Below are 17,230 nucleotides of genomic sequence, written 5' to 3'. Positions count from 1 at the left end.
TTATGAAGCCGATCTTATCCACCAATCTTTTCTACCTCAGCAAAGTCTAAAAATCAGCCACTGTCCACTTCTGCTCTGACAAACCAGTCCACCAGCTCATATCTGCACATTTGCAGTTAACAATGGTCACCCCACTGTTGACAACTCAGCAACTTTCTTGCTATATTTAACATTTCAGTCAAAAAAATAGGTATGGGCCAAAATCTGAATGGGCAGGTCAGACTTTTTAAATCGGCGATTGGCCAGAAAACTGCAATAAATGCAGCGCTAGTATTTACATTAGGAGACATCAAGCCATTTTGTAAGAGAAGTCAAAGATGACTCCATGTTGAACAGTGTGTGTGAGGGAAGATGTGTTTGTAGTTGTGCTTACCTTGTGTCCCAGCTGGGAGGCCTCCGATCGAGCCGCCACTGCCACAGGATCAATCAGGTTACTGATCTCATGAACTGAAGCAGCCATCTGTTCATGAAGAGTCTACAGTACGAGGCAGCAAAACATTGGGAAAGTCACTTCAATTATCATTCACTTCTAGATCCAGAAGCTGATCAAAAACTGCCCGGTAAGGTCATTTCATTGTTATCCTTATAATGAAAAGCAAAAAATGGTGCTGATATATTTTATAGTTTGACCTTTTATAGGTTTAGAAAAAATCATAGTTTTTGAATTATTACCCAAAGTTCCTATAAGGTGGTAAAAATGAGCCCCACTCATTCAGAAATATCCATCCATCCATCCATCCATTTTCTTTACACCCTTCTTCCCTAAATGGGGTTGGGAGGGTTGCTAGTGCCTATCTCCAGCTGCGTCCCGGGCGAGAGGCGGGGTTCACCCTGGACAGGTCGCCAGTCTGTCGCAGGGCAACACAAAGACATACAAGACAAACAACCATGCACACACACACTCACACCTAGGGAGAATTTAGAGAAACCAATTAACCTGACAGTCATGTTTTTGGACTGTGGGAGGAAGCCGGAGAACCCGGAGAGAACCCACGCATGCACAGGGAGAACATGCAAACTCCATGCAGAAAGACCCCGGGCCGGGAATCGAACCCAGGACCTTCTTGCTGCAAGGCAACAGCTCTACCAACTGCGCCACTGTGCAGCCCCATTCAGAAATATATATTCTGGATACCACTTACAATATATTAATTGTTACACCTCAAGAAGACTTTTGAACTTTCTCCTCTCTCTCTTCCTTTCCTGGACAAAGCCACTGCAGAGGTTACTGCTGTTATTAACTGCTACCATGGCATGAGCCCTGTGCACCGTTTTCCATTCCCACAGTTAGTGCTCTGGGAAGTAGAGAGCTGACTTCCAGGATTACTGAGTGTCAGGTTCATTCTCCCAATCCCCAGCAGTATGTTAAATTGAAAGCATTTCGAAAATGTTTAAGTAAAAAGACATAATGTGATAATAGTGGTAAACATGCTGAAAAACACAATAAACCGTAACCCTAACTATCAAAGCAATCAAAAGCATCCCTCTTTTTGGATTATGTCAATGTGTTTCTGTACGTATTAAATAATCTTTAAAAGTGCTTCACAGAAAACACTCAAACCAGTGTCTAAAATAAATCATTAACAAAATCCAAGAAATATAAAAAATAAAATTTTGAAAGGCTAAGTTTGAAACAAGAAATTATGGAAGCACCCAGCTAACAAAGTAACATCTTTGTTTAATCAGAAATTATTTTTTATTGTCAACTTTTAAAGCTCATTATGAACCACAGAGGAAGAAAAATAGCATTTAGAGCTGTCTTTACCTCCATAGAGATGTCGTCTCGGGGTGTTAGCTGTTGGCTTATTGCAGCCAGAGAGGCCTGGTCAACCTCACGGATGCAGCCATTCAACACCTCTATGGCGTCATCACACTCTCTCTGGCCTGGAGCCTTTTCTCTGCACACATGCATGCAGCAGGAGGGAAGGAGTGATGAGAGCATAATGAGCAGCTACTCTGATATACTTCTAGTCAACCTAATAAATGCTAAGGAACAATAGCTTTAGTTCAGAAATGTAATTTGTAAGCATGTACAAATCAAGGCTGATAACAATAGTTACCAAATGTAGGATTAAAGTCTTGATGTAGAGAGTCATTGTTTATTGTGATGTCAGAAATCTATAACAATAAACTGAAGCAATGTTGTAAAGAAGAGTTGGACCAAATTCCTCCCCAAGACTGATGGGCAGAAGACACATGCTTTAAATGTTTGCTGATAAAAAGTGGTTTCTTTTATCAGAAACTACTTTTTGATAAAAGTAGTTTCTGATACTAAATCAATGCAGATTTACATCAATGTTAAATCTGCATTGATGTACTATTTACTGAATAATAGTGACAGACAGTATTGCTCTGTTCTTTTAGACTTGCATTTACCACATGTGAAAACAGCCATTATTGTTATGGTAACATTAATAAAGTGAATAAATAAAAATAAAATAAATAAATGCACTGTGTGAATGAACCTCAGACTCAATAATTAAATATTGCAATCCAACAATATGCTACTTTAAGATGCTTCTTCATCATTCAATATTACAGTATATATTATTTTGTTCATGTAATATTATTCTGCATTATAATTAAACAATTAATGCTGAAAATCTGTTTCATCATACGAAGAAGCAGTCAGACTGAAGCATACCTCATGTTAGTGATGAGCTTCTTAATGGAGTCAGACACGGTCCTCGAGTGACCCGCCAGCACTGACCACTTAGGAGGGTCTTTGGGGTTGACCGCCAGGGACCGGGCAGTCTGGATCAGGCCTGTCGAGCTCTCCAGCATCATCTGTGCTGCTGTTAAAATTGGCTCCATGGCTGCATGCCCCTGAAGAGTTTGGATTAAACTCATTTTTAAATGACTCCAGAACATTTGGCACAGCTTCTGTTTTACTGTGATATAAGTGTTATCAATGGCTAAAAGCTGCATGTTGACTTCCTCTGCTAGTCCAGCCTCCTGTCTCTCTTACAGTGACTAATGGAGGATATTTGTCTCTCTGGAGTTAAGGCTCATATCCCCTTTTATAAATGAGCTTTTTTCTGCTTAGTTTTATTAAATATGACCTAAATAAGTGTTTAGTCAGCAGAAACAGCATCTCCAAATGTTCATCTGTTTTCCTGTAGTTTTTAAATGTATTCCTCATTACTGTTAACAAGTTGTTAGCATCCAAAAAGTCATTGCAATGTAAATGTAAGAGTTACTGTTTTGTTTTTGAAAGGTGAAAATAAGGACTACATAGCTGAACAGGTTGCTCAGAAATGTTCAGTACCCAATACAGTTTGTCCACCTTTCAGTATAAGCCTTCCAACTCTGGTTCAAACAGCATGTTGACCAATCATGATAAGCATTCTTGTTTAAGCATTCATTCTTAAACAAGAATGGCAGTTTTAATGCTTCAAATCCAACAAAAGAATTTGCTGGTGCATCATCAGTTTCTATTTTAGTGAAGCATTGTTATATATTTGAAGGATAAACGAGATGTTTCACTTGCATCATCACAAGGAAAGAAAATGATCCACTTTTAGGTTTCTCAAAAAAAACCTGTTTAATAACAGTAAAATGAAAACAATAGGCACAGGTTTGTTGGTTATTAAATTAGAGCAGAGGATACTGTCAACTAGTGGACAAGTGAAATAACTCATAATCCAAATCAAATGTAATCACAATAACACTATCTATTGCCTTATTAAGAAAGCAGTATACAGTTGAAAGGTTAGGAGAGGACTAACCTCAGGACTGATATGAGCAGGAATGCTGGCAAATTCTGGGTTTGAGGCAAAGGCAGTCAGGTTGTCCACAGCTTCAATCAGAGGACCAGTAGCAGCCTTGCACTTCTCTCTGTTCTCCTGATTAAAGGCTCCATCTAAAGCCTGCAAAAGAGACATCAATCAAAAGTTTCCAAAAGACTACAATTCTAGAGCCAAGTTGGAGCCCTGAGCTGCATTTTGCTGAGAGATAACTGTTGCTTAGTTATGGGCCCCTCTGAAGTAGTTCCTAACAATCAGTGTTCTCGGGAACTCATTTTTAAACTATTTTTCTACTTGATGTGCTGCAAATTTCAAGCGTTAAATTCCAAACAGGACTGAGCTGAGCAACCATTATACATAAACAAGCAAGATGTTCATAAATCAAGTGAGAGATTTTGTCATATTATTAGTCATAAAGTGAAAAAGTACAAACCTTTATAGATTTCACCAGGTTGGCAGTGGTGTTGGCCACTTCTTTGGCTGACTGGACAAACTGTCTCTTGGCAACAGGGTTAGGTGTTCTGGAAGAGGCCAGGCGGCAGGCGTTGCACAGAGCTGAAGTGTGTTTAGCAACAATGGTTGCTGCAGAAAGCACCTGAGCAGAGAGTAAGTGAGCAATTCACCACATGAAGGATCAGTCTAAAAGAAATCAAAACCAGCTTAAGCAATGAGGTAACCACAAACCTGAGACTGGGTACAGGCTGGATCCACCAGGTTCTGGCAGGCCATCTGGATAGCCTGGTTAGCCCGGGCAAACTGAGTGGGATCCACAAGACCTTTCTGACCAGCCACACTGTTAGGGTCTGACACTCCCACCAAATAAGCTGCCTAGACACACCGGCAGGTGGTTGGTCACAACACAACGGTAATAAACAGATAGTATCAGACAGAAAGTATTTTACCTGTGCAGCTGCTTCAGTGAGACCACACAATGCTTTGGATCCAGCACTGACTGAGTCTCCAAACTCTGGCAGGTTAGAATTCTTGGCATTGTGTGAAATGCCTGCCATGGACTCACCAAGAACCTGTCCACAACAAACAGACAATCAGCCACATAGAGAGCTTTCATGTTTTTACTATTAGTGTTTCAGTGACAATACAGTGCATCATTTTAAGCCTATGGCTTGTTTTCAACCTCAACAATTTAGTCTGTAAGAGAAACGTTGCACACAGGAAATTAAATGGGATAAGAAAAGCAGCTCAGTGTGTGAAGTACCTTAGAATTCTCCATGACGCTGTCAATGCACTCGAAGAACGACTGCTCATTCACTGCCTCTGTGGGGTTTTCCAGCATCCCTTTCACTGACTGCACACAGAGACCAAACTATTGCAAACTATGTTTCTATTACTGCTGTCACACTCTATGACATATGATGACACCAATTCTAATAGACTGGAAATTGGTATCAAAGTTTTAAAAAATGTCTGCTTCAGGAAAGGGGATTTATTGTTGCTTCTCTATATTAAACCAAAGAGCTGAGAGTATTTTATGAAACATACCAGATATATTACATGAAATAATATATATATAAAATGTTTTAATGCATTTAAGCGTTCTTATCCCCCAAGAAGCATGAACTAACCCATTCCTGGACTTCAGCATATCTTTTCTGCACATCTAATGAATGTATGGCTTGAAAGAACAACTTTCACCCTGAGACGGTCAAACCACCAGTAAGTATGAGAAAAAAACAATCCCACTGCAACCAAAAGCACATCATAAACATAAAAAGATAGACAAGAATGCATTTGATGTTTTATAAAAGGAGCTCCATTTCTGCATGTTTGGTCCATGATGGCTCCAAAAACAGTTTTAGACATGCCAACATACTTGGCAAGGTAACAGCCTATGAAAGATATGCTGTGGGTCACATGAGTCACAATGGCCAAATATTATCCGTGTTTTAATCTTCTGATATCTGAACTGAAAGTTACAATGTGAAAAGTAAACTAAAAACCAGACTTGATGCTTCACATATAGTATAAAGTTATATGGAGACTCGTGAATGGCAGCTCTAGCATAACAGATGTTACCTCCAGCTCTCTGAGAGCGTTGTCACACTCCTTCTGACCTGGAGCCTGCTGAGTACACATGGTGATGAGCTGGTTGATGCTGTCTGTAACTGCCCTGGAGACACAAAGACTCACACATGTTAAGTACAGACGAGCTATAGAAAAGTCACAGTCTTACAAGGGGGAGAGGACTTCTCACCGAGCTGCTGCTGCTAGCTGGTTCTTCAGGTTGGGTGAGCTGGGGTCGGTGGACAGAGCCTTGGCTGCAAGCAGCAGCTTGCTTGATGACATAGAGATAGTTTTCAGGTTGGACACTACCTGTGTCTGATCCTCTTTGGACTACAGGAGACAAGAACGGCTGAACGTTTGAATTCAGTTAGAGCACTAAATGCTTATTCTTGAATAAGGCTGCTGAATGTTCACCTTTGTAAGGCCAGGATAATTTAAATCAGAAGTTTGACCAGTTTTATGAACTCTTAAGCCACACATGATAACAACATGCAGAGTGTTTTTAAAAACCAAAATGAATACATGTGAACTTACCTGCTTCTTAAAACCCTAAACAAAAGTGTCACAAATTGAAGGTGACAATTTTGGAATACTAAAAGCCACAATCCAAATTTATATAAATAACTAACTAACTGGACACTGCAGAGCGGAAAAAGTCTTAGTTCATTTCTCCTGGATAGTAACAAAAAAAGAGATTCTTTTTTGATGGTATGAAATACTTCAGTCTTTTTTCCCCCAGGGCAGATGTTGGAATATTTTATTAACAGCTTCCATTTAACAGAGGACATGTCTCATGATGATGACCAAAAAAATGTATTCGGTAATGAGCATTTAATATATAATAGCGTCTCATCATTCCTCTGCCATAGAGTTCAACTACTTGCCATATCATGTTAGATTCTTCGCTGATATTTGCTCACTTTGCTTATGTTCCACTAGTTTGGTCTCCTGTGACTTCCTTAAGATACTTTCCTATAGTTTCTAACAGCTTTTTTCCATCTCCTTATTAGTAATCCAACACTCCTGCTACTATGGATCAGTTGTCTCAAAATTGTGACTTAGCCAACATGAACTCTGCGGCAGTCTTATTTGATCCTACCTGGGAGGTTCCAGCCATGTCAACACCAGCATCCAGGAAGGTGTTGAAGTCTTGTCCAAACTTGCTGGTAGCCCTGGCCAGGTCCTGGGTGGTTCCTCTGGATGCCTGGACCACCTCATTGGCTGACTGGTTAAGGCCAGCTGCCACCTCATTCAGCTGAGCCTGAATTTCCTGGAAACTTCGTCCACTGGACGGGAACTACAAGGTTAGAGAGAGAATACCAATGTTGAATGGAGCATAAGGAAATTAAAAATAAAGAAACTCGTGTTTTTTTTCTTGAGAATGCACAAGTTAGAAAGAGGTCGTTACCTTAAATTTAGAAAAATATAAAGTAGTGTCCAGTGTTTACTCTAGTCATGAAATACTTCTTCAGATTTTATAGCTAGAATTACATTACTCTCTTCTCTTTAAGCACAACCCCAGACAAAAACCACAGAGAAGTTGTTGTGGACAAAGTTAAAGGAAATTTAAGAAAAAAAGAAGCGTAGCAAATAATTAAAAAGAGCAATACAGCACAGCAATACATTGTTAAAAACTTCGGTAACATTTTATTTAACGAGGTGTGCATAAGACTGTGATGAAACTCTCATAAAGGTGACGTAACCCCTGTCATGAAGATGATTGAGATTTCATGAATGCTTATAACTGTTGTCAGTAAGTGTGTTTCTGTAAATAATGACACTTCTAATGAAAAGTTGACCATTTTAATTAACTTTTGATGCAAGTTTAATGCAACTTTGCTTTTAAAAGTGTCAGTATTTGCCAAATAATGCAAAGTTAACACTTTTAATGCACTTTTAATGCAATTTTGCATTAAAAGTGGAGATAGTATACTAGGAGATAGTATTATATTAAATTATCTCATTATAATGAGATAATGTATTTTATTTTCTGTACCAGAGTGACGGAAACAGGCTTCCATATGTTTCGGTTCCGTGAACAGAAAGAAAAGAAAGAAAAAAAAGGCGATTCAGAGACCAACTGTCTGACATCACTAGCAGACCAGGGCAGGAGTTTCAATTAGCTAAACAACCACGGCTGCGTTCAGGTGACCGCTCCCAGTGTCAGAAATCTCAATGAGGAAGTTACTGCATCAGGTTTTCTACCACTTTAGTATGTCTGCTATAACTGGTATATATTCGCATAGAGAGTTTTATTTACTCATTGAAACTCAATAGAGTTTCATTTACAATTTTTATATCTTCATGTCATTTGGTAGATCCCAGCCAGCCGATGAGAGAAAAAGTAGATCTTAGTCTCAAAACGTTTGAGCACCCGTGATTTAGATTATTTCTTTTATTTGTTCACTAACACTACTGTAAATGGTAAAGAAATTTAGTAGATTAAGATGCAGTATGACTCTTGTACTGAAATGCAATAACTGTTATCAAACTTTGCTGATGATCACTGTGAAAATTTTTCCAAACATGGCTCCTGATGCCAGAGAGAGAAAACTCTCTGATTTTCTCACTCTGACTCTACTGTGTAATGGTGATGATGTACTAACAGAATCAGACAGAAGTGATCTGCTGGCCTCGCCCACTGTGCGGATGGCGTTGTCCACATCCCTCTGACCAGGAAGGGAGTTAACACATCTGTTCAGAGCCTGGGACACTGCCTTGGCCACCTACATACAGGTCATAAAGAACAGAATATATTACTCTGATGATGAGCTTTACCAGGCGTATTGAAATATTGTTTTTCTTTCTGAAGCTTTGTGTCTGACCTGAGCCAGCCTCTGTTGACTCTCTGCATCTCCTGGTTTAGCGATTGCCCTCTTGGTTTCCTCAATCAGTTTGGCTGATTTGTCCATGACATCACCAGCACAGTCCAGCACAGCGCTGCGTGTTGCTGGGTCATCTGTGGTAGCGGCGACCCCTCTGGCTGCCGAGGCCAAGGACTTCAGAGTCTGGGCTATATCTCTGGCTGACATGCCTAGATGCAACAGGAGGGCGGAGAAACCTGAGTCTGTGCTAACATGGAAGGTCACACTAAACAGTTAGTGAAGGAGAATGTAATAACATGATTAAGTCAGGAAGTTAGGAGGCTTAACTCAAACTTCCCCACTTTGGACCACCTTTAAACCAACAGGACTGTTTTCATGTATTTCCTGTAAAACTGCATAGCTTTTGCAGAGCATGTTTGGAGCGCCTTGTGCTCTTCTGGGAGGTACATTCATTTTACCCACCTATGTAGTTTTCATCTCCTTGAGTGGCTTCACTCAGGAGCTGGGCGATACCTGACATGACAGCCTTGGTGCTGGTGCCCAGGTCCTGGGAACATTTTTCAAGCTGAACAACAAAACAAAACAGTTAGACCAACTGCCCAGGATTCAGAATCTTCTGATCTACATCCACTGCTTCAAATGAAGCTTAATCTCATGAGAATTGTCAGTCCAACGTTTGTCCAAGCTAAAGAACTGGTCTGTGTGAGTGTGTGTTCGTTACCGTCTCTCCTGGCAGGGGTTTGAGTTTGCCTGCTTGAGCAGAAGCCTTGGCATCCTGGATGTTCTTCTCCAGATCTCTCACCATGTTCAGAGCATTATCTATCTCCAGCTGACCACAAGCATCCTGGGCCTGAAATATTACACACATACACCATTTAGCATGTTTGTCTGTCTTCATGTCTCCTGTCATGCATCAGCAAGAGGCAGGAGACAATGATTCAAGTGGAGGTCATGACTTTTTACCTTCTGTGAGGCAGTGCGAAGTTCTGCCAGGGCGCTGGCCAGATTCTTAGCGCACTGGCTGAGTTGCATGGCTGATGCCTGATCATTGATGGTTGGAACAGTGGCTTTACATGCTGTTACCATCTTAGCTCCAGGCTGGAAGAGGACAGGAAGAGACAGACTGAATTAACTTAGATAGGAAGACAAACGTCTTATACAGATTATCTGAGGTGCTCATCAAGCGTGATATTAGAACCACGATGAACTTTAGGAATGGAAGTCCCTAACACACCAATTATTACATTTTGAAGATTAATAGTAAAACAACATGTAATAAATTATTTATCGGAAATTGTAGACCTAATTAACCACCCCCTGCAGATCTATACATTTTCCACATAGAACATCTATGCAGCAAATCCTAGGCAATGTCATGTGAAACTTTTGCACTTAGTGATGTGAAGTTTGCTTCTTGCAATGGAAAAATACCTCAGGGGTCCAGTACATCACAATGTATCAACACAAAGAACTAGTGACATTTTTTAAAAAAGCACTCGATGGAATATGGTGAGTTCTGGAGGCTCAAAGCAGGAACAAAAAGATGCCTGGACAAGTTAGACAGCAGGTAAAGCAGCACAAAATTGCAAACATTGGCCCAGATGAGCATGACGATCAGAAGGCTGAACTGAAATAACACAAAAAAAAGAACCAACTTCATCAGGCTAGAAGGCCAGCCTTTGTCAGAGGAGGAAGACACTGAGTTCCACTGACTGCTACTGAGATGTAATATTTCACAGACGCAGCGACGTTCAACCTCCACCTGACAGTGGACTCTCAGCATGTCCCATTTTTTGCATGCACAACTGCGGCATGCAACTTAAAAAAAGTTTTTACAAATGCCTTAACAAGAAAAAAAGAGAGAAAAAAAAATCAAGCTCCTTATTAGCCATGTTCTCAGGCAGTTTAGATTTAGGAACTTGTGTTTGTTTATTTGAATGGAACCTGCATTTGACTTTGAATGTTTCCTTTTTCTTGACATTACTTGATATAAGCAGTGTATTGGGATTGATTTGACTTTCTGTATAATTTAGGCTGTTTTCAAACTGTTAAATATTGTATTACTGATAACTGTTTTTCACTCATCCTTTTTACTAGATTACATAGTCAGCATCATATATACCTAAATCAAAAATTAACAGCCAACACATGTGATTAGTATTGGTAATCCGCTGCGATTGGCCCTCTTGGGTGATTGGTGTATCAGAAGCAAGAAACCTGATCAGAGTAACTCGAGTTTGAAAACACTAATAAATACAGGACCAAAATCAAACTACCGTACTTGTTTGTGTGCACAACTTGGCAAATAAAGTTGATTCTGATTCTAAATGTATTTATGTTTGTCTTGTTTGGATAGCTTAGATTGAAGATTAGTACTTGGGAGAAGAGCAGCAGCTTAAAGTAGCAATTCATCATACCAGAGATGTACTAGCATCTGATCTGTTTTCCTGCTTAGTAAATAATAATTAAAAATACAAAAAGAAAAAAAAAAAAAAAAAAAAAAAAAAACACATAAAAAACGGTTAAAAACACAATTCAGTTTCATGCAGGTAATCAGTCACCTGCAGGAAGTTCTGACTAGCACCAATGAGGGCGAGTTGGGCACTGGGGCTGTCAGGCTGGGACTGGCTGCCTCGGACTCCTTGAACCAGCTGAGGGATCTGCTCTGCCACCACCTGATCACACACACAGACACACGCACACAGAGCATACCCCTCTCATTAAAAACTACTCAGTTTACACCAGGGATACTTGTGGCATTGTTAGACTTCACAATATAGCAAAAGATGGGAAGTCAATTTATTATTTCTGGTTCAAAAGTGCTGAAGTTCAGCTTTGTTACTATTAAGAGAAGTCTTGTAGAAGTAAAACAGTTTCCAGTGCAGTGGACAGCAGTGGATCTAAACAGATCCAGACTACTTTCTGCAATACAAAGAGGTTAGACAAACACCAACCTTAACTGAGTGCTATCCTGGCTCATAGTTTTATTGGGTTTTAAAGTAACCTTTACCAGAGAAGTGTTTCCATGTGACACATAGACAGGTACTGTAATGTGGGGAGCAGTCGTGTCAAAATATATTGAAGAAATACAGCTGACTTGACAAGATGAAAAAATCTTGTATGTGTCCTGAGGTGGGGGGGGGCAACGGTAGCATAAATAGGTTCTAAGATAACGCTTCACTGTCAGAAGAATTATTTTGGTTACAGTAAAATCTCCTTATTTTACTGTATACAAACAATCAGATCTAAGACTGTTCATAACATGCTGCAACAAAAAACTGCCATAGCTCTAATGCTAATCACATCTGCATACTCTCTTTATCATAACAATATGGACAGGTAAAACAATACAGCAGCAGTTTTGCAAAAGTTACTCAAACATTTCCCAGAAACATTGCTTTCACCAAAATGTGTGCTCGTTGCCAGGATTTGTTGGAGCATTTAGATGGCTCCTGGTAGAAAACACCCAGACACTTCAGCACTAAAACCTTTGTTTAAAAAGTAGGATATGGAATGTTTGACTTTTTCGTGTTCTGTGCTGAATTATGCCACTGTGTGTATGTGTGGGTTTGCGTGAACAGATCAGAGCAGGTCCAAGACTCACCTTGCAGCTTTGGACAAGCTGTTGCTGTGCAGCCTGATTCTTGTTGGACGAGGCAGCATGCTGGGCTGCAGCTATTGTCTGAGTGGCAGCTGCTGCGGCTTGTTTGGCAGCATTCTGCCAGAGAAAAAATTTAAAACTTCAGTCTACTACACATGAAAGGTGTTTGGTTTTCTTAATCCTATATCTTGAATATAAAAAGTTGCATCCTGAGTATGTTCCATTTTATTTTACCTCCAGATTGTTGATGAGCCGCTTCTTGATAGCATTCTGCGCGGCAGCGTTGGTGGCCATTCGCAAGCCTTCTGCAGCTTCACGCAGTTTCTGCTGCTGTTCCTCACTGTCAGGATTGGCAGCTGCACCCTGCAGAAACACCACAGCAGCTCACAGTCAACTTACAGACAGATTAGAGCATTTCTATTTAGTTAGGGACATACTGAAGTAGGCTGACCTTAGCAGCCTCCACCATTTTAGCAGTGGCATCAGCCAGAAGTTTGGCTGCAGAGAGAAGCTTGCGGGAGTTTTCCAGATCAGACTCTCCCTCTGCATCCATCTTGATGGCATTGACAAGATCAGATGTGGCCTGGGCAAGAATACGAGCCTGGCGAACCATCTCACCTGGTATGTGAGAGAGAGAAAGAAAGAGAGAATGTGATTCAAAGACCAGGTTTTGTTCCTTGATATAGAATATCATCACACTGCTTTATTTGCTTTGTGTGTTTTACAGATTTTATTTTATAACCTTTAAAACAATGTCCATTTCTCACTGACTCTTGCTTTTTACTCTTTCACACATACTAGAGCAGATTGCGGGAGGAACAATCTGCTCTAGTATGATTGTTCCTTAATGTTCCACGACATGAAGGAACAAACCTTAATGTTCCACAACATGAAGGAACAATCCTCAATGTTCCACAACATGAAGGAACAATCCTCAATGTTCCACGACATGAAGGAACAAACCTTAATGTTCCACAACATGAAGGAACAATCCTCAATGTTCCACAACATGAAGGAACAATCCTCAATGTTCCACAACATGAAGGAACAATCCTCAATGTTCCACAACATGAAGGAACAATCCTCAATGTTCCACAACATGAAGGAACAAACCTTAATGTTCCACAACATGAAGGAACAAACCTTAATGTTCCACAACATGAAGGAACAAACCTTAATGTTCCACAACATGAAGGAACAATCCTCAATGTTCCACAACATGAAGGAACAATCCTCAATGTTCCACGACATGAAGGAACAAACCTTAATGTTCCACAACATGAAGGAACAATCCTCAATGTTCCACAACATGAAGGAACAATCCTCAATGTTCCACAACATGAAGGAACAATCCTCAATGTTCCACAACATGAAGGAACAATCCTCAATGTTCCACAACATGAAGGAACAAACCTTAATGTTCCACAACATGAAGGAACAATCTTCAATGTTCCACAACATGAAGGAACAATCCTTAATGTTCCACAACATGAAGGAACAATCCTCAATGTTCCACAACATGAAGGAACAATCCTTAATGTTCCACAACATGAAGGAACAAACCTTAATGTTCCACAACATGAAGGAACAAACCTTAATGTTCCACAACATGAAGGAACAAACCTTAATGTTCCACAACATGAAGGAACAATCCTCAATGTTCCACAACATGAAGGAACAATCCTCAATGTTCCACAACATGAAGGAACAATCCTTATTGTTCCACAACATGAAGGAACAAACCTCAATGTTCCACAACATGAAGGAACAATCCTCAATGTTCCACAACATGAAGGAACAATCCTCAATGTTCCACAACATGAAGGAACAATCCTTAATGTTCCACAACATGAAGGAACAATCCTTATTGTTCCACAACATGAAGGAACAAACCTCAATGTTCCACAACATGAAGCAACAATCCTCAATGTTCCACAACATGAAGGAACAAACCTTAATGTTCCACAACATGAAGGGACAATCCTTAATGTTCCACAACATGAAGGAACAAACCTTAATGTTCCACAACATGAAGGAACAAACCTTAATGTTCCACAACATGAAGGAACAATCCTCAATGTTCCACAACATGAAGGAACAATCCTTAATGTTCCACAACATGAAGGAACAAACCTTAATGTTCCACAACATGAAGCAACAATCCTTAATGTTCCACAACATGAAGGAACAATCCTCAATGTTCCACAACATGAAGGAACAATCCTTAATGTTCCACAACATGAAGGAACAAACCTTAATGTTCCACAACATGAAGGAACAATCCTTAATGTTCCACAACATGAAGGAACAAACCTTAATGTTCCACAACATGAAGGAACAAACCTTAATGTTCCACAACATGAAGGAACAAACCTTAATGTTCCACAACATCAAGGAACAAACCTTAATGTTCCACAACATGAAGGAACAAACCTTAATGTTCCACAACATGAAGGAACAAACCTTAATGTTCCACAACATGAAGGAACAATCCTCAATGTTCCACAACATGAAGGAACAATCCTCAATGTTCCACAACATGAAGGAACAATCCTTAATGTTCCACAACATGAAGGAACAAACCTTAATGTTCCACAACATGAAGGAACAATCCTTAATGTTCCACAACATGAAGGAACAATCCTCAATGTTCCACAACATGAAGGAACAATCCTCAATGTTCCACAACATGAAGGAACAATCCTTAATGTTCCACAACATGAAGGAACAAACCTTAATGTTCCACAACATGAAGGAACAAACCTTAATGTTCCACAACATGAAGGAACAATCCTTAATGTTCCACAACATGAAGGAACAAACCTTAATGTTCCACAACATGAAGGAACAAACCTTAATGTTCCACAACATGAAGGAACAATCCTCAATGTTCCACAACATGAAGGAACAATCCTCAATGTTCCACAACATGAAGGAACAATCCTTAATGTTCCACAACATGAAGGAACAAACCTTAATGTTCCACAACATGAAGGAACAATCCTTAATGTTCCACAACATGAAGGAACAAACCTTAATGTTCCACAACATGAAGGAACAAACCTTAATGTTCCACAACATGAAGGAACAAACCTTAATGTTCCACAACATCAAGGAACAAACCTTAATGTTCCACAACATCAAGGAACAATCCTCAATGTTCCACAACATCAAGGAACAAACCTTAATGTTCCACAACATCAAGGAACAATCCTCAATGTTCCACAACATCAAGGAACAAACCTTAATGTTCCACAACATGAAGGAACAAACCTTAATGTTCCACAACATGAAGGAACAAACCTTAATGTTCCACAACATCAAGGAACAAACCTTAATGTTCCACAACATCAAGGAACAAACCTTAATGTTCCACAACATGAAGGAACAATCCTCAATGTTCCACAACATCAAGGAACAAACCTTAATGTTCCACAACATCAAGGAACAAACCTTAATGTTCCACAACATGAAGGAACAAACCTTAATGTTCCACAACATCAAGGAACAATCCTCAATGTTCCACAACATCAAGGAACAAACCTTAATGTTCCACAACATGAAGGAACAAACCTTAATGTTCCACAACATGAAGGAACAAACCTCAATGTTCCACAACATGAAGGAACAAACCTTAATGTTCCACAACATCAAGGAACAAACCTTAATGTTCCACAACATCAAGGAACAAACCTTAATGTTCCACAACATCAAGGAACAATCCTCAATGTTCCACAACATCAAGGAACAAACCTTAATGTTCCACAACATGAAGGAACAAACCTTAATGTTCCACAACATCAAGGAACAAACCTTAATGTTCCACAACATGAAGGAACAAACCTTAATGTTCCACAACATCAAGGAACAATCCTCAATGTTCCACAACATCAAGGAACAAACCTTAATGTTCCACAACATGAAGGAACAAACCTTAATGTTCCACAACATGAAGGAACAAACCTTAATGTTCCACAACATGAAGGAACAATCCTCAATGTTCCACAACATGAAGGAACAAACCTCAATGTTCCACAACATGAAGGAACAATCCTCAATGTTCCACAACATCAAGGAACAAACCTCAATGTTCCACAACATGAAGGAACAATCCTCAATGTTCCACAACATGAAGGAACAATCCTCAATGTTCCACAACATGAAGGAACAATCCTCAATGTTCCACAACATCAAGGAACAATCCTCAATGTTCCACAACATCAAGGAACAAACCTCAATGTTCCACAACATGAAGGAACAATCCTCAATGTTCCACAACATGAAGGAACAATCCTCAATGTTCCACAACATGAAGGAACAATCCTTAATGTTCCACAACATCAAGGAACAAACCTCAATGTTCCACAACATCAAGGAACAATCCTCAATGTTCCACAACATGAAGGAACAAACCTTAATGTTCCACAACATCAAGGAACAAACCTTAATGTTCCACAACATCAAGGAACAAACCTCAATGTTCCACAACATCAAGGAACAAACCTTAATGTTCCACAACATCAAGGAACAAACCTTAATGTTCCACAACATCAAGGAACAAACCTTAATGTTCCACAACATCAAGGAACAATCCTCAATGTTCCACAACATCAAGGAACAAACCTTAATGTTCCACAACATGAAGGAACAAACCTTAATGTTCCACAACATCAAGGAACAATCCTCAATGTTCCACAACATCAAGGAACAAACCTTAATGTTCCACAACATGAAGGAACAAACCTTAATGTTCCACAACATGAAGGAACAATCCTCAATGTTCCACAACATGAAGGAACAATCCTCAATGTTCCACAACATGAAGGAACAATCCTCAATGTTCCACAACATGAAGGAACAATCCTTAATGTTCCACAACATCAAGGAACAAACCTCAATGTTCCACAACATCAAGGAACAATCCTCAATGTTCCACAACATGAAGGAACAAACCTTAATGTTCCACAACATCAAGGAACAAACCTTAATGTTCCACAACATCAAGGAACAAACCTTAATGTTCCACAACATCAAGG

The 17,230-nt window shown here is 39.7% G+C and overlaps 1 protein-coding gene across 2 annotated transcripts in view; it reads right to left on the bottom strand.

Annotated features, from left to right (window-relative positions):
• The window catches only part of tln1 (talin 1), a 70,251-nt gene that overhangs the window by 18,982 nt on the left and 34,039 nt on the right, over nt 1–17,230 (bottom strand). For both annotated transcript variants that reach the window (XM_044144503.1, XM_044144504.1), the window contains 20 exons: nt 12,646–12,812; nt 12,429–12,557; nt 12,198–12,311; nt 11,155–11,268; nt 9,557–9,691; nt 9,315–9,443; nt 9,056–9,158; nt 8,594–8,802; nt 8,375–8,494; nt 6,868–7,065; nt 5,959–6,098; nt 5,781–5,874; nt 4,963–5,052; nt 4,649–4,771; nt 4,431–4,574; nt 4,180–4,341; nt 3,729–3,869; nt 2,645–2,826; nt 1,766–1,898; nt 374–475 (listed from right to left, as the gene is read on the bottom strand). In XM_044144503.1, the coding sequence (XP_044000438.1) occupies nt 374–475; nt 1,766–1,898; nt 2,645–2,826; nt 3,729–3,869; nt 4,180–4,341; nt 4,431–4,574; nt 4,649–4,771; nt 4,963–5,052; nt 5,781–5,874; nt 5,959–6,098; nt 6,868–7,065; nt 8,375–8,494; nt 8,594–8,802; nt 9,056–9,158; nt 9,315–9,443; nt 9,557–9,691; nt 11,155–11,268; nt 12,198–12,311; nt 12,429–12,557; nt 12,646–12,812 (2,729 nt within the window). The remainder of the gene's footprint in view (nt 1–373; nt 476–1,765; nt 1,899–2,644; nt 2,827–3,728; nt 3,870–4,179; nt 4,342–4,430; nt 4,575–4,648; nt 4,772–4,962; nt 5,053–5,780; nt 5,875–5,958; nt 6,099–6,867; nt 7,066–8,374; nt 8,495–8,593; nt 8,803–9,055; nt 9,159–9,314; nt 9,444–9,556; nt 9,692–11,154; nt 11,269–12,197; nt 12,312–12,428; nt 12,558–12,645; nt 12,813–17,230) is intronic.

Source organism: Gambusia affinis, linkage group LG17 (assembly GCF_019740435.1).
Source record: "Gambusia affinis linkage group LG17, SWU_Gaff_1.0, whole genome shotgun sequence".
In the NCBI taxonomy this organism is placed as follows: domain Eukaryota; kingdom Metazoa; phylum Chordata; class Actinopteri; order Cyprinodontiformes; family Poeciliidae; genus Gambusia; species Gambusia affinis.
The sequence above is the reverse complement of the archived record's forward strand: the minus strand, read 5'-3'. Positions and strand labels throughout refer to the sequence as shown.